Source organism: Schistocerca nitens, chromosome 2 (assembly GCF_023898315.1).
Source record: "Schistocerca nitens isolate TAMUIC-IGC-003100 chromosome 2, iqSchNite1.1, whole genome shotgun sequence".
NCBI classification, from domain to species: domain Eukaryota; kingdom Metazoa; phylum Arthropoda; class Insecta; order Orthoptera; family Acrididae; genus Schistocerca; species Schistocerca nitens.
Genome location: NC_064615.1, coordinates 831,703,924 through 831,720,301, shown reverse-complemented (window position 1 = coordinate 831,720,301; position 16,378 = coordinate 831,703,924). Strand labels below are relative to the sequence as shown.

The 16,378-nt window shown below is 37.3% G+C and overlaps 1 protein-coding gene across 4 annotated transcripts in view; it reads right to left on the bottom strand.

Annotated features, from left to right (window-relative positions):
- Positions 1-3,236: 3,236 nt before the first annotated feature.
- The window catches only part of LOC126237097 (cytochrome P450 6k1-like), a 140,439-nt gene continuing 127,297 nt past the window's right edge, over positions 3,237-16,378 (bottom strand). For all 4 annotated transcript variants that reach the window (XM_049946904.1, XM_049946901.1, XM_049946905.1 and 1 more), the window contains 2 exons: positions 7,752-8,003; positions 3,237-5,126 (listed from right to left, as the gene is read on the bottom strand). In XM_049946904.1, coding sequence (XP_049802861.1) covers positions 4,960-5,126; positions 7,752-8,003 — 419 coding nt within the window. In that variant the 3' untranslated portion in view covers positions 3,237-4,959. The remainder of the gene's footprint in view (positions 5,127-7,751; positions 8,004-16,378) is intronic.

The following is a 16,378-nucleotide window of genomic DNA, read 5'->3' as shown; positions in this document are numbered from 1 at the left end:
CAAGTGCTGGTATTGGCCAGACTGAATATCCTGTTAGGCATGGCCTGGAAAACAAGTATGGGGCACCATTAGATTTTAGACAAGGGTGGCATGGCCTGGCAAACAAGTATGGGGCACCGTTAGATTTTAGACAAGGGTAACTAAATTTTTTTCTCAGAAGATGAGGAAGTTTCCACTACCGTCAACCGGGGCTACATTGGCCCATGCGAGGCTAATTGGCCCACAACAAAAATAAAGTTTTTGATTTTTCAGTGTGTGCAAACACGTCAACAATTGCTCTTAGTACTTATACTACATAATCGGTGGCAGCACCTGCTACCTTTTGTGATGTCGCAAAAACGTCCCACAATGCCCACCAGTGTGCAGTGTTGTCATTTTCTGACTGCAACAAAGAAGTATGATTTTTGTTCTGTTCCTACTTTGTATTGTAGACTGACTAGCACAAGTGAGAAAAAATTTGGCAAGTAGACAGTTTATCCTCTAAGGCATTTACTCTTACACTGAGATGATAAGGTTGATTAATTCTTTGTGGTTCATGGTTAATTTGGAAATTATTAAATTGTGAGCTACTTGGCACCATTTTTGGGGCTACTTTGTCCTGGGCCAAAGTAGCCCCAGGTAAATTAGCTTTAGGTTCTCAACTTGTCTTAGGTCTGTTTTTCAATGTTTTATTTTTCTTTTTTTTAATTTCAGATTATAAATATGGTTTGTCTATATAAAAGGAAGAGTGGGGCGAGAAATTACAGAAATTATACAAAAGAAGATCTTGAAAAGTGTTTGGAAGAAATTGGGTCAGGTCAAAAAAGTCAGAGAACTGCTGCAAATACATATGGAATTCCAAGAAGCACCTTAAAGAATAAACTTAAAGGGAAATTTAGTAACAAACATGGTCACCCAACAACATTCAACCCTGAGGAGGAGAAAATGTTTGTGGATCACATCAGTAAAATGGCTGAATTTGGCTTCCCACTTGTTCAAACAGATCTTAGATTTGTTATTAAAAGCTATTTGGACAAGAAAGGCATTGTGATCAACTGCTTCAAAGACAATCTGCGTGGTTACGAATTTATTAAATCCTTAGAAGGCATAAAGAACTAACCACACGATTTTGTAGCAATATCAAACGTGTGAGAGCAGCAATTCACAAGACTGTCATTAATGAGTATTTTGACCACATTAAATATGTGGAGAAAATCATGAATAGCTCAAAAACTTCAACGTCTGTTATGCTGTGTGGGAATGCTGTGGGAGAGCTGTTACCACCATATGTTGTCTATCGAGCTGAGAATCTGTGGACAATATGGACTGAAGGTGGTCCAGTAGGGTGCCATTACAATCGCACTAAATGTGGATGGTTTGATGGTGCAACATTTGAGGACTGGTGTAGGGTTCTTTTGCTACCAAGACTCAACAAACAGCAAGGCATGAAATAAGTGATAGGTGACAAATTGTCTACTCACATTAATCCAGAAATCCTACAACAGTGTGAGGAAAATAACATTAGATTTGTGTGTCTCCCTCCTAGCTCCACCCACCTCACACAGCCTCTGGAAGTAGCATATTTTGCTCCAATGAAGAAAGCTTGGAGATATATTTTGAGACAGTGGAAGGACTCTCCAGGTGGAAAGAAACATGAAGTGCTGCCAAAAGATGTGTTCCCACAACTTTTGAGGAAACTAATGTCAGAGATGGAACACAGTGGAAAGGCAAAAAATTTAATTTCTGGCTTCTGTAAATGTGGAATACATCCCTTTGATAGAAATGCTGTTTTGAATTCTTTGCCAAATGAAGAAGTTGCAGTACAGGATGTCAGCAATGCTTTCATGCAGTATCTGATTCAGAAAAGGAATTAATGTAAGACACGAGTAGAAAAGAGAAGATGCAGGAAATTAAATGTTCCACCAGGAAAAAGTATCTGCCCGTAAGACTCGAATGATTCACCCCTAACTTCAGGTACAATTGCCTCTGTTTCGAGTGACAACAGTTCTATTCCGAAAAAGAAGGGAAGAAAAATAATAGAGGCCTTTGAATCTTCAGAGTCAGAGCCTGATAATTTCAGCATTCATGATTCATTATCAGAGTTGGAAATTTCTGAGGAAGAAATCTGTGAGCAGCAAGAGTCTACACATACGACTCACCCTATATTACCAAGAGAGGATTTGTCGACTATTGTAAAAGTGGGTGACTTTGTGACAGTTATTTATGATGAACAAGAATACCCTGGAGTGATCCTAAAAATAGACCTGGAAGGCTCTACAGTGGACTGCATGGAGAAAAGTAAGAAATGCTGGAAGTGGCCCCACAAGAAAGACATAATGATATATCCGTGGTCATCTGTTGCAAGAAAAATTTCCTCCCCATAACTGCTTTCCAAGAGGGGATTTTTTCAAGTGCCTGAGTTAGACAGTTTATATCAGATATAGTGTAAAGCATCCCACTGTTCTGTTTAAACATTTTAATTAATTTTGTAATGTGTAGCAATAATATTTGTTGTATGCATGTACAGGTAATGGATTTGTTCAGTTCAGAATTTTCTTGTAAATAAACTAAAATTCCTTGAAATATTGCTATGTTTTGTTGCTGTATTATCACAATTCCCTATAATCAGATGTACAATTGAACCAAAATGATGAAAAGGGTTATTAATCAGGAAAAAAATTTATTGGGACAAAGTAGCTCCACTTTGGTACAAAATTGGCCCACTTTTTGAAAACATAAAATCAGTTACCAAAAAGGTCTGCAGAAGGTGTTAATGTGGTGTAATAGTTGAGTAAACATCTGTTAAATAAAACAATTTTTTTGTGAAATTATTGTTACAGATTTATTCTAAATATTACAGAATTGAACTAGAAATTGCAAATGATTGGGCCAATGTAGCCCCAGTTGACGGTACTTTAATCAAGAAACAAGTGAAGCTCCAATCAACAACAGACTAAGGACACTTTCAAATAAAATTTGTAAGAAAATTACTGTATGAAACAAAAGATGTGTGTGTGTGTGTGTGTGTGTGTGTGTGTGTGTGTGTGTGTGTGTGTGTGTGTGTGTGTGTGTGTGGGGGGGGGGGGGTGATCTGTGTCCATTAAAATTTGCACTTGATTTTGACCATGAATTCCAGGAAATACAGTCCAGATATTCAGGAAGTGTTGTTAGTGGAACTTGAGGATGTTTCTGCCAACTGATTGGTTATAATTTCAGGTTTCACATGTAAATTAAAGATTAAAAGTCGAGAACCACTCTTTTTTAATCTTATGGAAGCAGGTGATGATATTGAGTGGTCTTGAAGTAGCTACAATAATACTTTTCTAGTAGGGTAAATAACTGATGGGGCAATTAGTTTAGTTTTAGATGCCTAAGTGTGAGACCATGCATTGCTTACAAAGTAAGTCTTTGTCAAGTTTAGCAGGGTAACTTAGACGAGCACCATTTGTTTAACTGATGGCTACTGGCAGCTACCATTTGCAGCATGTCGTTACAGTATAGGGACATTTTATATGAGTTCCAGACACTTTCATTTATGTTTATTATGTCAAAAGATATCCATACTGCCTCTACATCATGCTTAGGGAAAAGTGGTACGTCACTGCAGTATCATGTATAGGTTTTTATGGGATAGTTAATGTCTACCTCTAAGCTTTGGCCACTTCACATGGTTCAGACAGCTGTGCGACTGTATACCGCTTCTTAATATCTACTATTAGTTCTATTTGGTATGGGTCCCACGCAATTAAGTAACATTCTAAGATGGGATGCACAAGTGTGTTGTAAGCACTCTTCTTTGTAGACTGATGGCATTTCATGGTATTCTACCAGTAAATGGAAGTGTCGGCTGCTTGACATGTGACTGAGCCTATGTGATCATTGCCTTTCATATCCGGACAAACTGGTACACTTAGGTATTTGTATGAGATGACTAAATCCAGTTGTGAATCATTGATATTGTAGTCATAGGATATTACTTTTTCGTATTTCATGAAGTGCACAGTTTTACGTTTATGAATAGTTAAAGCATGTTGCCAATCTTTGCACCACTTCAAAGTTCTTTAGAGATCTAACTGAATATTTGTGCAGCCTTTTTCATTTAGTATTTAATTATGGTTAACTGCATCATCTGCAAACAATGTGAGGTTGCAGTTAATATTGTCTGCCAGGCTGTTAATGTATGCTGTGAACAGTAAGTGTCACAACATGCTTTCTTGAGGCATGCCTCAAGCTGCTGCTACATTGTGCCCTCAGTACAAAGAAATCCTCAATTCAGTCATAAATTTTGGTTGATACCTCACAGGTTTGTACTCTCATTTATAGGGTTGGATATGTTACTGAGTCAAATTCTTTTCAGGCACCTAGAAATACTGCAGCTATCTGATCGCCTTGATCTTATATGTTTGCACTTTCCTTGTATGTAGCTAAACTTGTCCAGTATGTGATGCACATACTGCTACTGTATGTTAGAGAACCAATACAATAATATAATTTTGAACATAGTGCAGAAAGACATGCTTTACTTTGTACTGGTTTCCTTAACTCCTGCCATATTATTGAATCTGCTCCTCAATTGGATTACACTGTCCTTTGTCCACAAAAGAAAACTTTCCAATTTTTTTGGTGCAAGAAGAAGAAGAAGAAGAAGAAGAAGAAGATGGAGGAGGAGGTGGAAGGATGGAAGGAAGGAATCCCACAATAGATTGATGAATTGGGCAAGAATGTAGAACACACACAGTTTGTCAACAACATTAATATACATAGTCACAACTGTAGTTTCAAACTTCGTGCACGGTTGTCGACAGTAAGTTACTTTTTTCTTCAGACTTTCAACAGCCAGCCCTTCTTGACTTCACTGAAAAATTCCACTCCAGTGTCCATGATGGCAATTCTTTTCATGCAGTTTTTTTTGTGGACACACTCATCTTAGAATCACACTTGCATTCAGTGTTGAGGATTTTGTCCATTATGACTGAGATCTCAACAGATTTTCCTTAATTTGAGAGGAATCCCATTGGCTGCATTTCTTAAGAAGTATGTGCTGTTGAGATTCAGTATTTCTGGAGTTTCTTCACAGATATCGATGGAGTACTTTGATAAAACATGCACAAGAGCAATTTTACTGTGCATTAGACCCAACATAATTCCTGCAAAATGAATGGAAGTAATTGTAATTTGCATAGTCTGAATAACTGACTTAATTTTATCTAGTTCCTCTCAGAGCATTTTGCATGCTATTGATGTTAATAGTTCATACAAAATAAATAAACTAGAGTTGTACTGCATAACCGGTAAACAATTATTTGAAACAGCTAAATCTGTCCATGTGCTATGTGTCTGGCTTATGTTTGATTGATATCCATATTTTGTGTAACTAAGTGGAACAGTACCTCGTAACAACAAATTAAATATAAAAATCATCATTAGATTTTACAACAAACAGTCTGATAAGGAGACAAAATAAAAGCAGTGAGCAAGAAATGAAAGAAGGGGGTAGAATGAGTAGCAGCTCCACTTAGCATTGAAACAAAGTGAATATTCGGTCACAGGTGTGGAGATGTTGAACACACGACAAGATATCAGGTATATTAATAGAAAGCTATGGTAAATGTATGATAAAAGTACCCATCGTATTCCCAATAACAGCATGTATTAAAATTCAACAGAGTATGTGTGGGAAACATCTAAAGTGAGGGTGACCTATTTGTAAAAGGAATATAAATCAGAGAAGCCATAGTGACAAAGGATAGGATAGTGATGAAACATTTTTGGTGTTGTCTGCTTAAATGGTTGATATTTACACCAACTATGTACCATCTGATTGTTACTCCTGGTGAAAAAATTCTCTTCACTGATGACAGCAATATTATAGTCACTGAAAAAACAAGAAAACACGTTTGCTGGGAAAGCAAATGAAACTCTCAAGGAAGTTTATGATTGGTCAATAAGCAATAAAGTGACATTGAACATAAAGAAAACCAATGCCATGAATTTCAGTTTGAAGAGGAAAAATGACAATGTTAAATTAAATATAGATGGCACCTCTGTAGACTGTGTAACAAATGCAAAATTTCTAGGAATAAATATTGATTCTCAGTTGAAGTGGTGTGAACATACAAAGGTACTTGCAAACAGAATGTCATCAGCATGTTATGCCCTTAGAATCCTGTCATCAGTGTGTAACATGCAGTGTCTTTTAGTTTCATATTATTCATGTGTACACTCAATTCTTAGTTATGGCATTCTTTTTTGGGGAACAAACGCACAAAATATGAACACAATTTTTGAACTCTGGTAAAGAGCCATAAGAATAATAACCAAAAATACTAGTTGAGCTCATTGTAAAGATCTGTTCAAAACACTGGGGATTTTAACTGCTCCATGTGAATACATTTACCAGTCAGTTGTACACGTCTAAAATAACATCGGTAATTACTGCACAAACAGCTCTGTCCATGACCATGCAACAAGAGATAGACCCAACTTACATTAACCAAGAAAAAATAAACATAAAACACAAAACAGCATTTTCTACCAAGGTATAAAACCGTACAATAAATTACCAGAAGAGATTAAAGAAATTGCAAAAATACACTTATTTAAAAAGGCAGCTAAAAGGTACCTGTTATGCAATACATTTTATACATTGAAGAATTACTTAGCTAAAACAGAGTAGGGGTTTGACAAAAAATGCTACACAAATAATGATAATAATAATAATAATGATTATAAAACATTCAACATTCCATGTAACACCTTCACCTTATGTTTTTTTGTTTTTCCTTTCTAGAAATACTTACTCCCAAGCTATACATAGCACAATACTAACACTTCTTTCTGAGCTCAACATCTCACTCATTATGGAGGGATGCTGACTCACTTTTTCAGGACAGTAAATGGCCCAGAGATCACCAGAGAGAGAGAGAGAGAGAGAGAGAGAGAGAGAGAGAGAGTTTTTTCAGTGAATGAAGTGTTGTGAAACAATGTGTGTATAGTGTGTGCATTGACTTATTGTGAGATATGAGTGAATAATGTGGCATTACATTATTTAATAAGTTATTTGTAAAAAAAGTATTGTATACCAGGAGTAAATCTATAGATTGTCTCTAAGAAGTCTGTAAATATATGTGTAAATGAATTAGCTTATTTTAAATTGATCTAAACTTGTAAATATATTTAAAAACAAAGATGATGTGACTTACCATACGAAAGCACTGGCAGGTCAATAGAAACACAAACAAACACATACATACACACAAAATTCTAGCTTTCGCAACCAATGGTTGCTTCGTCAGGAAAGAGGGAAGGAGAGGGAAAGACGAAAGGATGTGGGTTTTAAGGGAGAGGGTAAGGAGTCATTCCAATCCCGGGAGCGGAAAGACTTACCTTAGGGGGAAAAAAGGACAGGTATACACTCTCACACACACATATCCATCCGCACATACAAAGACACAAGCAAAATGTCTGCTTGTGTCTGTGTATGTGCGGATGGATATGTGTGTATGTATGTATGTGTTTGTTTGTGTTTCTATCGACCTGCCAGCACTTTCGTATGGTAAGTCACATCATCTTTGTTTTTAAATATATTTTTCCCGCGTGGAATGTTTCCCTCTATTATAAACTTGTAAATACTTTGACATGTCCTATATCCTTGTAAAAAGAGATCTACAGATGAATAAAGCTTCTGCTGCTGCTCCTGCACCTGCTCCTACTACTACATGTGAATCTAAAATGTCGCACTTTCCAGATTTCACATAGCAGTCTATACATACCTGTATCATTATTCTTCCTGACTCCAAATGGCATGTATGTATATTCTTCAATATGCAGTTTATCTTTCTCAGAAAAGCGTTCTGGGTTGTAAGTAGTTGAATTAGGATGAAATGCTGTATCCATATGCTGCCCCCAAACAGAAACTGCAACCCATGTGTCAGCAGGGATTGTTACATCAGTTCCAGGCAATTTGCAGTCTGCTGTAGTCTTACACCCCAAAAAGCCAAAGACTGGATACATGCGCAATGTCTCTGTAATAATGTAGTATTGTTATAATTTTAGTAATACAAGATTACAATAAATAAATTTGATGATCACATACTGTCATTTTAATATTCATCTTATCTATATTTTCTCATTTGAGCTATTGAGAAAGAAGAAGAAGAAGGTGCATCAACTGAGTTATGTTTTCTAAATATAATATAATATAATATAATTGTATAGATAAAAAATATCTGATCACCAAGCAACTGCAGAAGAAAACACAAACACAAAAAAGTCAAGGAAACGGGTAAGCGTTTGGAACCAGTGGCTGATCTTTCTAGCAGAAGTGTTGAAAAGGAAGGGAAAGGGTTGAAGAAAAAGGACTGCTAAGTTTTAAGAAATGGGGGGAGTCATGGAAAAGTCACCCAGAACCACAGGTCAAGGGAGACTTACCATGAGCCCTATTCCCCCCCCCCCCCCCCCCCCTTTCTCCTATGCCATTCCAAGGGGTAGGTGAAAAAAAACTTTAGCATCACTCTGTCTAAGATCAGATGTGTCTAATTTTACCATCATAGTCACTATGTGAGATGTATGTTGAATGGGTAATAGGTTCCTTGGTTATTTTGAAACACAGGCTTGTACTACAAGTTTTCACATTTTAACAATTCCTATGTTATATTTCTATGATGGAAATCAAGAATCAGTCAAGCATTTGCCAGGGAAGAGAAAAACACTGCCTCAAAACCACACAAAGACTGGCTGGTGTATCAGATCAATGTTTATTAATCCAGTACGTGGTTGTAATCCAGCTTTGGTTCACTACCATATTACCCAAGGCAGCATGATGTTTGTCACATTTCTCAATGTATAAGCACCATTATAATAAAACTGGAAAATGCTGAATTATGATGAATGAAGATATATATAGATGAACCTATTATAGAGTAAAAAAGTGATAATATATTAATTTCACATTTTATACGAAAGGTCAGTGTTCATTTGCTGGCAGCATAGTCAAAAATGGTTTAGTGAAGAATTCATTTCTGCAGTGAAAATATCAATCCTGAGCATGAAAGCACAGCACTTGACCATTCCACTGTTGTTTGGGACTTAGCTTTCAGTACAGCCCTCATCTTAAAAATATTTGCCACAATATGGATTTGTAAGCTGAAAGCCAGATTTTAGTGGAGACAGATGATACAATATTCAAAATTCCTTGTTCTTATTTATAATTATGGTATGCTATTTTATCAGGCCAAAGAATAGCACAGGAACCCAATGACATGAATTATAATTATGATTCCATCTTTTGTGACAGAACCAACAATTTTGTCTGGGCAGAGTTATCTGTTATAACTGACTGCAATATAATTATTTTCTTTACACAGTTTATCCTCTTTTTTTGTGTAGAAAGCATATTAGTGTCGCAGTCCTCCTGCCCACGCTCCAGGTCAACACTTGTAGAATCATCAAGCCCCTCCAGATGAAACTTCAGAGAAGGTTTTTGAAGACTGATCTGATGGTATTCTCTCATTTACAACTGGAAGTAAAATATGGTAGGTTTAATCATGGAAATTTTCCCACAGACAGGATTTTGGGAGTTGAACTTCTACCTCTGGAGAAATATTTGTCAAGTTAAAATTTCCTGGGCAGGCAAAAATATTTGCCTGATTTGAAATAAACACAGAAACTGATCTTCATGGACATTATTCTTGCTATTGACTCTGCAACTATTTGTTTTCTTCAGTTTCTAACTTCACAGAGGCTACTTCATGAACTCTGCCAGGCTAGCACTGTTAGGTTAGAGAATAGTTGTTTCACAGAGTTGCATTCTCACAATCTTGCGGATTTTTCAAGACTTGAAATCTTTTATTTCTAGCTCACTGTGTTAAATATTCTTGATGAACTATTGTGAGTTAGATTGAGGCAGAATGTGGGTCAGCTACCATTTGTGAGTATTGACTCACGTTTTCAATCTGGCACACTGTTTTAGCCTGTGAAAGTTCATTGCATGAAACCATTCACCAAGAAAGAAATTTAGTTCCATTAAACCTTTAGGAGTGAACTGTTGTTGGACTCATTGACTTGTGTGATGGACTCACTTAAATGAAATACTCAGAGTATAATCATCCTAGACAAATCACTAAAGGACTAGGGTAAATGTGAACTGTGTCATTTTTAGATAAATGTGAATTGTTTTTTTTTTTGTGCCACAATTGAAAACTATGCCACTGCATGTGGGCTGTCCTGTAAACTTGTACTAATAAATTGTTGGTTAGTGTAACAACTGGTTGATATAATTAATAAATGATCTTTGAAAGGAATAAAATGTGTGGGTTCATCTTATCTAAAATACAGTGTCATGTTCATCAGTGAGCAAACACCATCCTGCAATAATTTAGTTTCAGCTTCAAGGCAAAGAAGACTGGTGCTACTGAGGTCGAGACTACGGAATTCAGGTCAGTTCTGTCATGTGTGGTGCCCTTATTGGGTGAGGATTTTTCTGCCCTGGCACAGTTGGGACTCATATGCTTTGCAAAATTTGGCAAAACAGAGAACTATTTTTTGGACAGTATATTTATAAACAGTCGTGAAGTGACTTTTGGACAGCATAAACATTTTAGAGTGGCACAAATGAACTAACACTGTGTTTGAACTGTGGATTGGAAAGTGCACCATCCATTTTTGGGAAGTGCAAAATTGTGTTGTTTGAAGTACAAACAGAAGTGGGTGCCATTATACAGAGAAAAAAATTTGACCAATGGCAGAGCAGGACTGCCTGATATCATCATCAGCCAATCAGTGCAGAGCATATCAGATGTCAACAAAGCAGTATAGCTGAGACAATCCGGTAACATGTGTAACATATCTATCAGATGACATGACAGCAATCACAACTCATGTGGAAACTTAGAAAGGTAAACTGACATTGTATTTGATTACCAGAGTTTGTTAGTAAAAATAAGTAATAGTATGACAAAGGGCAGTGTTTTCGGTGTGGATGGATATGAGAAAGACCATGTTCTTAGGGACAGAACTGAGAAATTTAACTCTGTAGGTGAGTATAAAGTAGTAATTAAATAAGAACTTGAAAGAATGGGTTTAGATACAGCTAGACCTAACTTCTTATGATGAGGCTAATACTAGTCAAATTACAGATCAAATTCCAAGAGCTTCACCCATTGACTGCAATTGCGTAAGATTGGAAGACAGTTCCAAGTTGATAGAACAAATTAACATTAAGCAAGAGCCATATAACCAGTATCAGGAAAAGGCAAGAGTCTGAGGAAAGAGTATGTGAATTTATAATTGGTGCAGTTCATGAAACAACATGATATGAATTTTAAGGCAATGCATGAGAACATGTGTAGTAAAAGTTACATCGTATTGTATTGAATGGGGACCTAGAAATGACAGAGAGGCTTCATCCCTGCCATAGCTTTTAGTGGTACACAAACCCACAACAGGCTACAGCAGTCCACTCACCTCACTGCCACCCCACACTGAACCCAGGGTTATTATGTGGTTCAGCCCCCAGTGGGCAACCCCCCACCCCCCCTCACCCCCAGCCCTGGGAACGTCTCACACCAGATGAGTGTAACTCCAATGTGTGGCAGAGAAATTATGGTGTACACGTACTTAGAAACAGTGTTTGGACAGCAATCGCCGACATAGTGGAATTGAGGTGGAATAAGGGGAACCAGCCCGCATTCACCAAGGCAGATGGAAAACCACCTTAAAAACCATCCACAGAAGGGCCAGCACACCAGACCTTGACACTAATCCACCTCCCAGTAACATCTTCAATGATACTCCTATACTTATTATATACAATTCAGTGAAAATTTATCATTGGTATAACATTCCTCCCTCCCTGTCCCGTCATGCTACCTTTCCTTCCAATTCCTTATTCCTGCCCCTGCCCTCTCTCTCCCCCCACCATCCCTTACCTGTTTTCCTGTCGATGCCTGCCATATCCTACTTCCGCCTTATTTGCTTCTTCCCTGACCTAAGTCCTTAGTCCTTCCCCCCCTCCCCCCTTCCCTCCCCTACCACTATCTATCTCCAGTCCATCCTAACAAGGTTACAAAATTAGTTATTTATGATCAGGTTTTGGAATGATATAGAAATTTATTGAGATAACTTACAGTATCGGCAGATGTTCTATAGCACACAATCTCAAGGTTGATTCACAAAGTACATCACTACCCCATTCCACCCCCAGGAGTGCCCACCATCATACTCAATTAAAATGTCTGTGAAGGGCCAATTGCATGGCCACCTTGCTCCTCAGACTTCACACTACTGGATTTCTTTTTCTGGGGTTTCGTTAAAGACTGTAATGTATGTTCCTCCTCTACCACACAATTTAGTCCACCTAGAAAATCAAATCTATGCTGCTATTGCACAAGTTAAGCTTAGTTTGGTGCAACAAGTGTGAGAAGAAATTGATTACCAGTGGGATGTTTGCCACATCACAAATTGTAGTTACATTAAGCCAAAATGACACTTGAAGCTTTTATGTCAAACTTAGACAGCAGAGGTGACTATTTACTGATTCAGTGTGGAAAAAATTGGGAATTTTGTGCAAAATAGTTTATCCTGTTTGGTTGAAAGAAAAGTGTAATGAAATTTACGTATGATGTATGAGAAAAATAGGAATGTATATAATAGAAGGAAACATTCCACGTGGGAAAAAATATATCTATACATTCATACTGAACATTACTCTCTGCATTTTTACACTGAAACTCATTTTTTGAAAACTGTCTACTTTGCTGTCAATATTAAAATTTCTTTCCAACGGCACATTCCTTTTCAGTTTTACTGACATCTTTGCATGAGCTACCCAAAAATACAGTTAAATCTTACACATTCCTATTTTTATATCTAAAAACAAAGATGATGTGACTTACCAAACAAAAGCGCTGGCACGTCGATAGACACACAAACAAACACAAACAGACACACAAAATTCAAGCTTTCGCAACAAACTGTTGCCTCATCAGGAAAGAGGGAAGGAGAGGGAAAGACGAAAGGATGTGGGTTTTAAGGGAGAGGGTAAGGAGTCATTCCAATCCCGGGAGCGGAAAGACTTACCTTAGGGGGAAAAAAGGACGGGTATACACTCGCGCACACACATATCCATCCACACATATACAGACACAAGCAGCAAAGTAGACAGTTTTCAAAAAATGAGTTTCAGTGTAAAAATGCAGAGAGTAATGTTCAGTATGAATGTATAGAGGGCAGCTGTTAAAGTAGATGTAATGTTCATTGCTGTTGTCTTTGGTGGAGGTTGGATGTTCAGAAATTTTGTTGTGTTTGTATTCGTCTGCCAAATGTTTTATAGAGTAAACGTGGAAGTTCATTTAGTAATTCAAAACTAGTTAGAAGGGCAGCGGGTCAAATTAACTGTAAAAACACCAATACGTGTGGGTTCACTGTCTGATTTCATTCTTGCTCTTTTCTGAATCACTCAACCTCTTTGAATTTGATCAGTAATTGTCTTCAACATTCGTGTGATCTTAGCTATAGGAATGTGTATGAGTAAAGTTTATTTTGTGGTATTAGTTTATACTGGATTAATGATGAGGTAAGAAATATAAGAGGATGGAAGCATATGCAATACTCATTGAATACATTTTGCTAAATTTTATGACATATTATTTTTGGTTTATGTGTATAGTAATAATAAGGAGAATTTTGTGCCAGTCATAATAAATTTCTTCCGGCCAAAAGGCAATGTAAATGTGAAACAGAACAGGAATCAGAATACAAAAATGTGGAAGTACTTAAAAGTATTGTTAAAGATCTGAAGTAACCAGCAAGCATGAAATCTATAAAAGGGTTGTGCAGCAGCAGAGGTAATGAAAGAGAGAACATCTGAAATATGTGGGTTAGTACTATTTATGGTAACATATGCAAGTTTTGGTGATGGGTACAATATTGGTGGAAAGGTCCACTGCCACTAGGCCACTGTTAATTAAAAGTTACTGTTAACTGAAGTTATAATTACAGTTAATTACATGCAAAGACCTATGAGCTAATATTTATATTTGAGAAGAGTGACCTACACTATTTGAAAGTTAAGCATTCCAACTTTCCTGTAAAGGATTTTAAATTACCTCAAACTAATTACCTTCCTCAATAATTAACATCAAAGTGATATATTCTGTTGCAGATTTTGTAATAATCCATTCTAGAGTCTGGACTTTGACTGCTAATTTTTGTTATCTTAATTTTTCTGCAGCATCTGACATAAAGTATTAATGAATTAAATCACTAATCAATAATTTAATTTAATTTACCATCAAGATTTAATATTCATAAAAACAAGGGGATACACATAATGGTTTTGTTTTTGTGAAAAAAATCATGATCAAGCATTGAGATGTGAGCAGGAGCATTATCCTAATGCAATTTTCACAAGTGGTTTTGCCACATTCTCGTCATTTTCTTTGCATTACTTGACACAAACAGTGCTTAACATCCAGGTAGTATTCCTTACTGACTATATGACCATAAGGCAGGAACTCATGTTGCACTATCCCATTGTAATTGAATAAAAGAGTGAGAAGAACCTTTATATGTGATTGACATGTTGAACTTTTTCGGTTTTGGCTCTTCAGGAAGTTTCTATTGAGATAACTGGGCCTTCATTTTGATATCGTACCCATATACCCACTTTGTCACCTGCTATATCCTTCTTTAGAAGTTCTGGATTGTTGTCATCTTCATTTGCAATACCTGAGTGATGTCTACACAACATTGTTTTTGGTTGAAATTCAGTAATTTTGGAACAAACTTTGCTCTTACACATTTCATGGCCAAAACTTCCAAAAAAACTGCTTGGCATGAGGATACGCCAACATCATCAGAAACCTCCCTGATGGTGATTCATTGATTTTCCAGAACCGTTTTCTTTACTTCTTCAACATTGTCATCAGTAATTGTTGCACTATCCCAGGTTGGTTGTCATCTTCAACATCTTCTCGACCCTCTTTGAATGTTTATACCACTTTAAACTCTCATCTTACTCAAAGCAGACCTGCCAAAAGCCACAGTTAACATTTTGAATGTGGCGGTGCATTTCATTTCATTTTTCAATAAAAATTTAAAATAAATTCTTTGATCCATATTTTTTTAAAGTGAAAATTCGCCGAGCTCTCAGAATCACATATAACCATTTTGACTGCCAAAAACATCTTAAATATTCAAGACAGCTGAAAATGCAAACATACATCAGGAACAGGTGCACCAACAGGATTTTTTTTTTCTGAAAATCGGGCATATAAACCCTGTGAAATTAAAACCTTTCATTTACTTTTTGATCACACCATATAAATACATAAATGGCAGGGGTGATGGTTAGGGAGAAAGAGTAAGGGAAAATGGGTATGCAAGAGATGACAGGAAGGAAGCCTGAGAAGGCTCACATGAGTGTAACTGATTTACATGCAGTGAATAATTTTTTTGTGTAACTTGTTTAAAAAAGATAAACTTACGATAAAATTACAGAATGTAAAATAAAATTAACAGTAAAATAATGCAAGTGTAAAACAATGGAAGTATAAAACTGATGAACAAATATTGATCAAACAATGGAAAATCCAGGATGGAATGTAACAATATTATGAGAAGGAAGTTGGTGCTCACCATATAGCAGAGATGCTGAGTCGCAGATAGCCACAACAAAATGACTATCACAATTATAGCTTTTGGCCATTAAGGCCTTTGTCAACAATAGATATTGGATTTCTACACTCCTGGAAATTGAAATAAGAACACCGTGAATTCATTGTCTCAGGAAGGGGAAACTTTATTGACACATTCCTGGGGTCAGATACATCACATGATCACACTGACAGAACCACAGGCACATAGACACAGGCAACAGAGCATGCACAATGTCGGCACTAGTACAGTGTATATCCACCTTTCGCAGCAATGCAGGCTGCTATTCTCCCATGGAGACGATCGTAGAGATGCTGGATGTAGTCCTGTGGAACGGCTTGCCATGCCATTTCCACCTGGCGCCTCAGTTGGACCAGCGTTCGTGCTGGACGTGCAGACCGCGTGAGACGACGCTTCATCCAGTCCCAAACATGCTCAATGGGGGACAGATCCGGAGATCTTGCTGGCCAGGGTAGTTGACTTACACCTTCTAGAGCACGTTGGGTGGCACGGGATACATGCGGACGTGCATTGTCCTGTTGGAACAGCAAGTTCCCTTGCCGGTCTAGGAATGGTAGAACGATGGGTTCGATGACGGTTTGGATGTACCGTGCACTATTCAGTGTCCCCTCGACGATCACCAGTGGTGTACGGCCAGTGTAGGAGATCGCTCCCCACACCATGATGCTGGGTGTTGGCCCTGTGTGCCTCAGTCGTATGCAGTCCTGATTGTGGCGCTCACCTG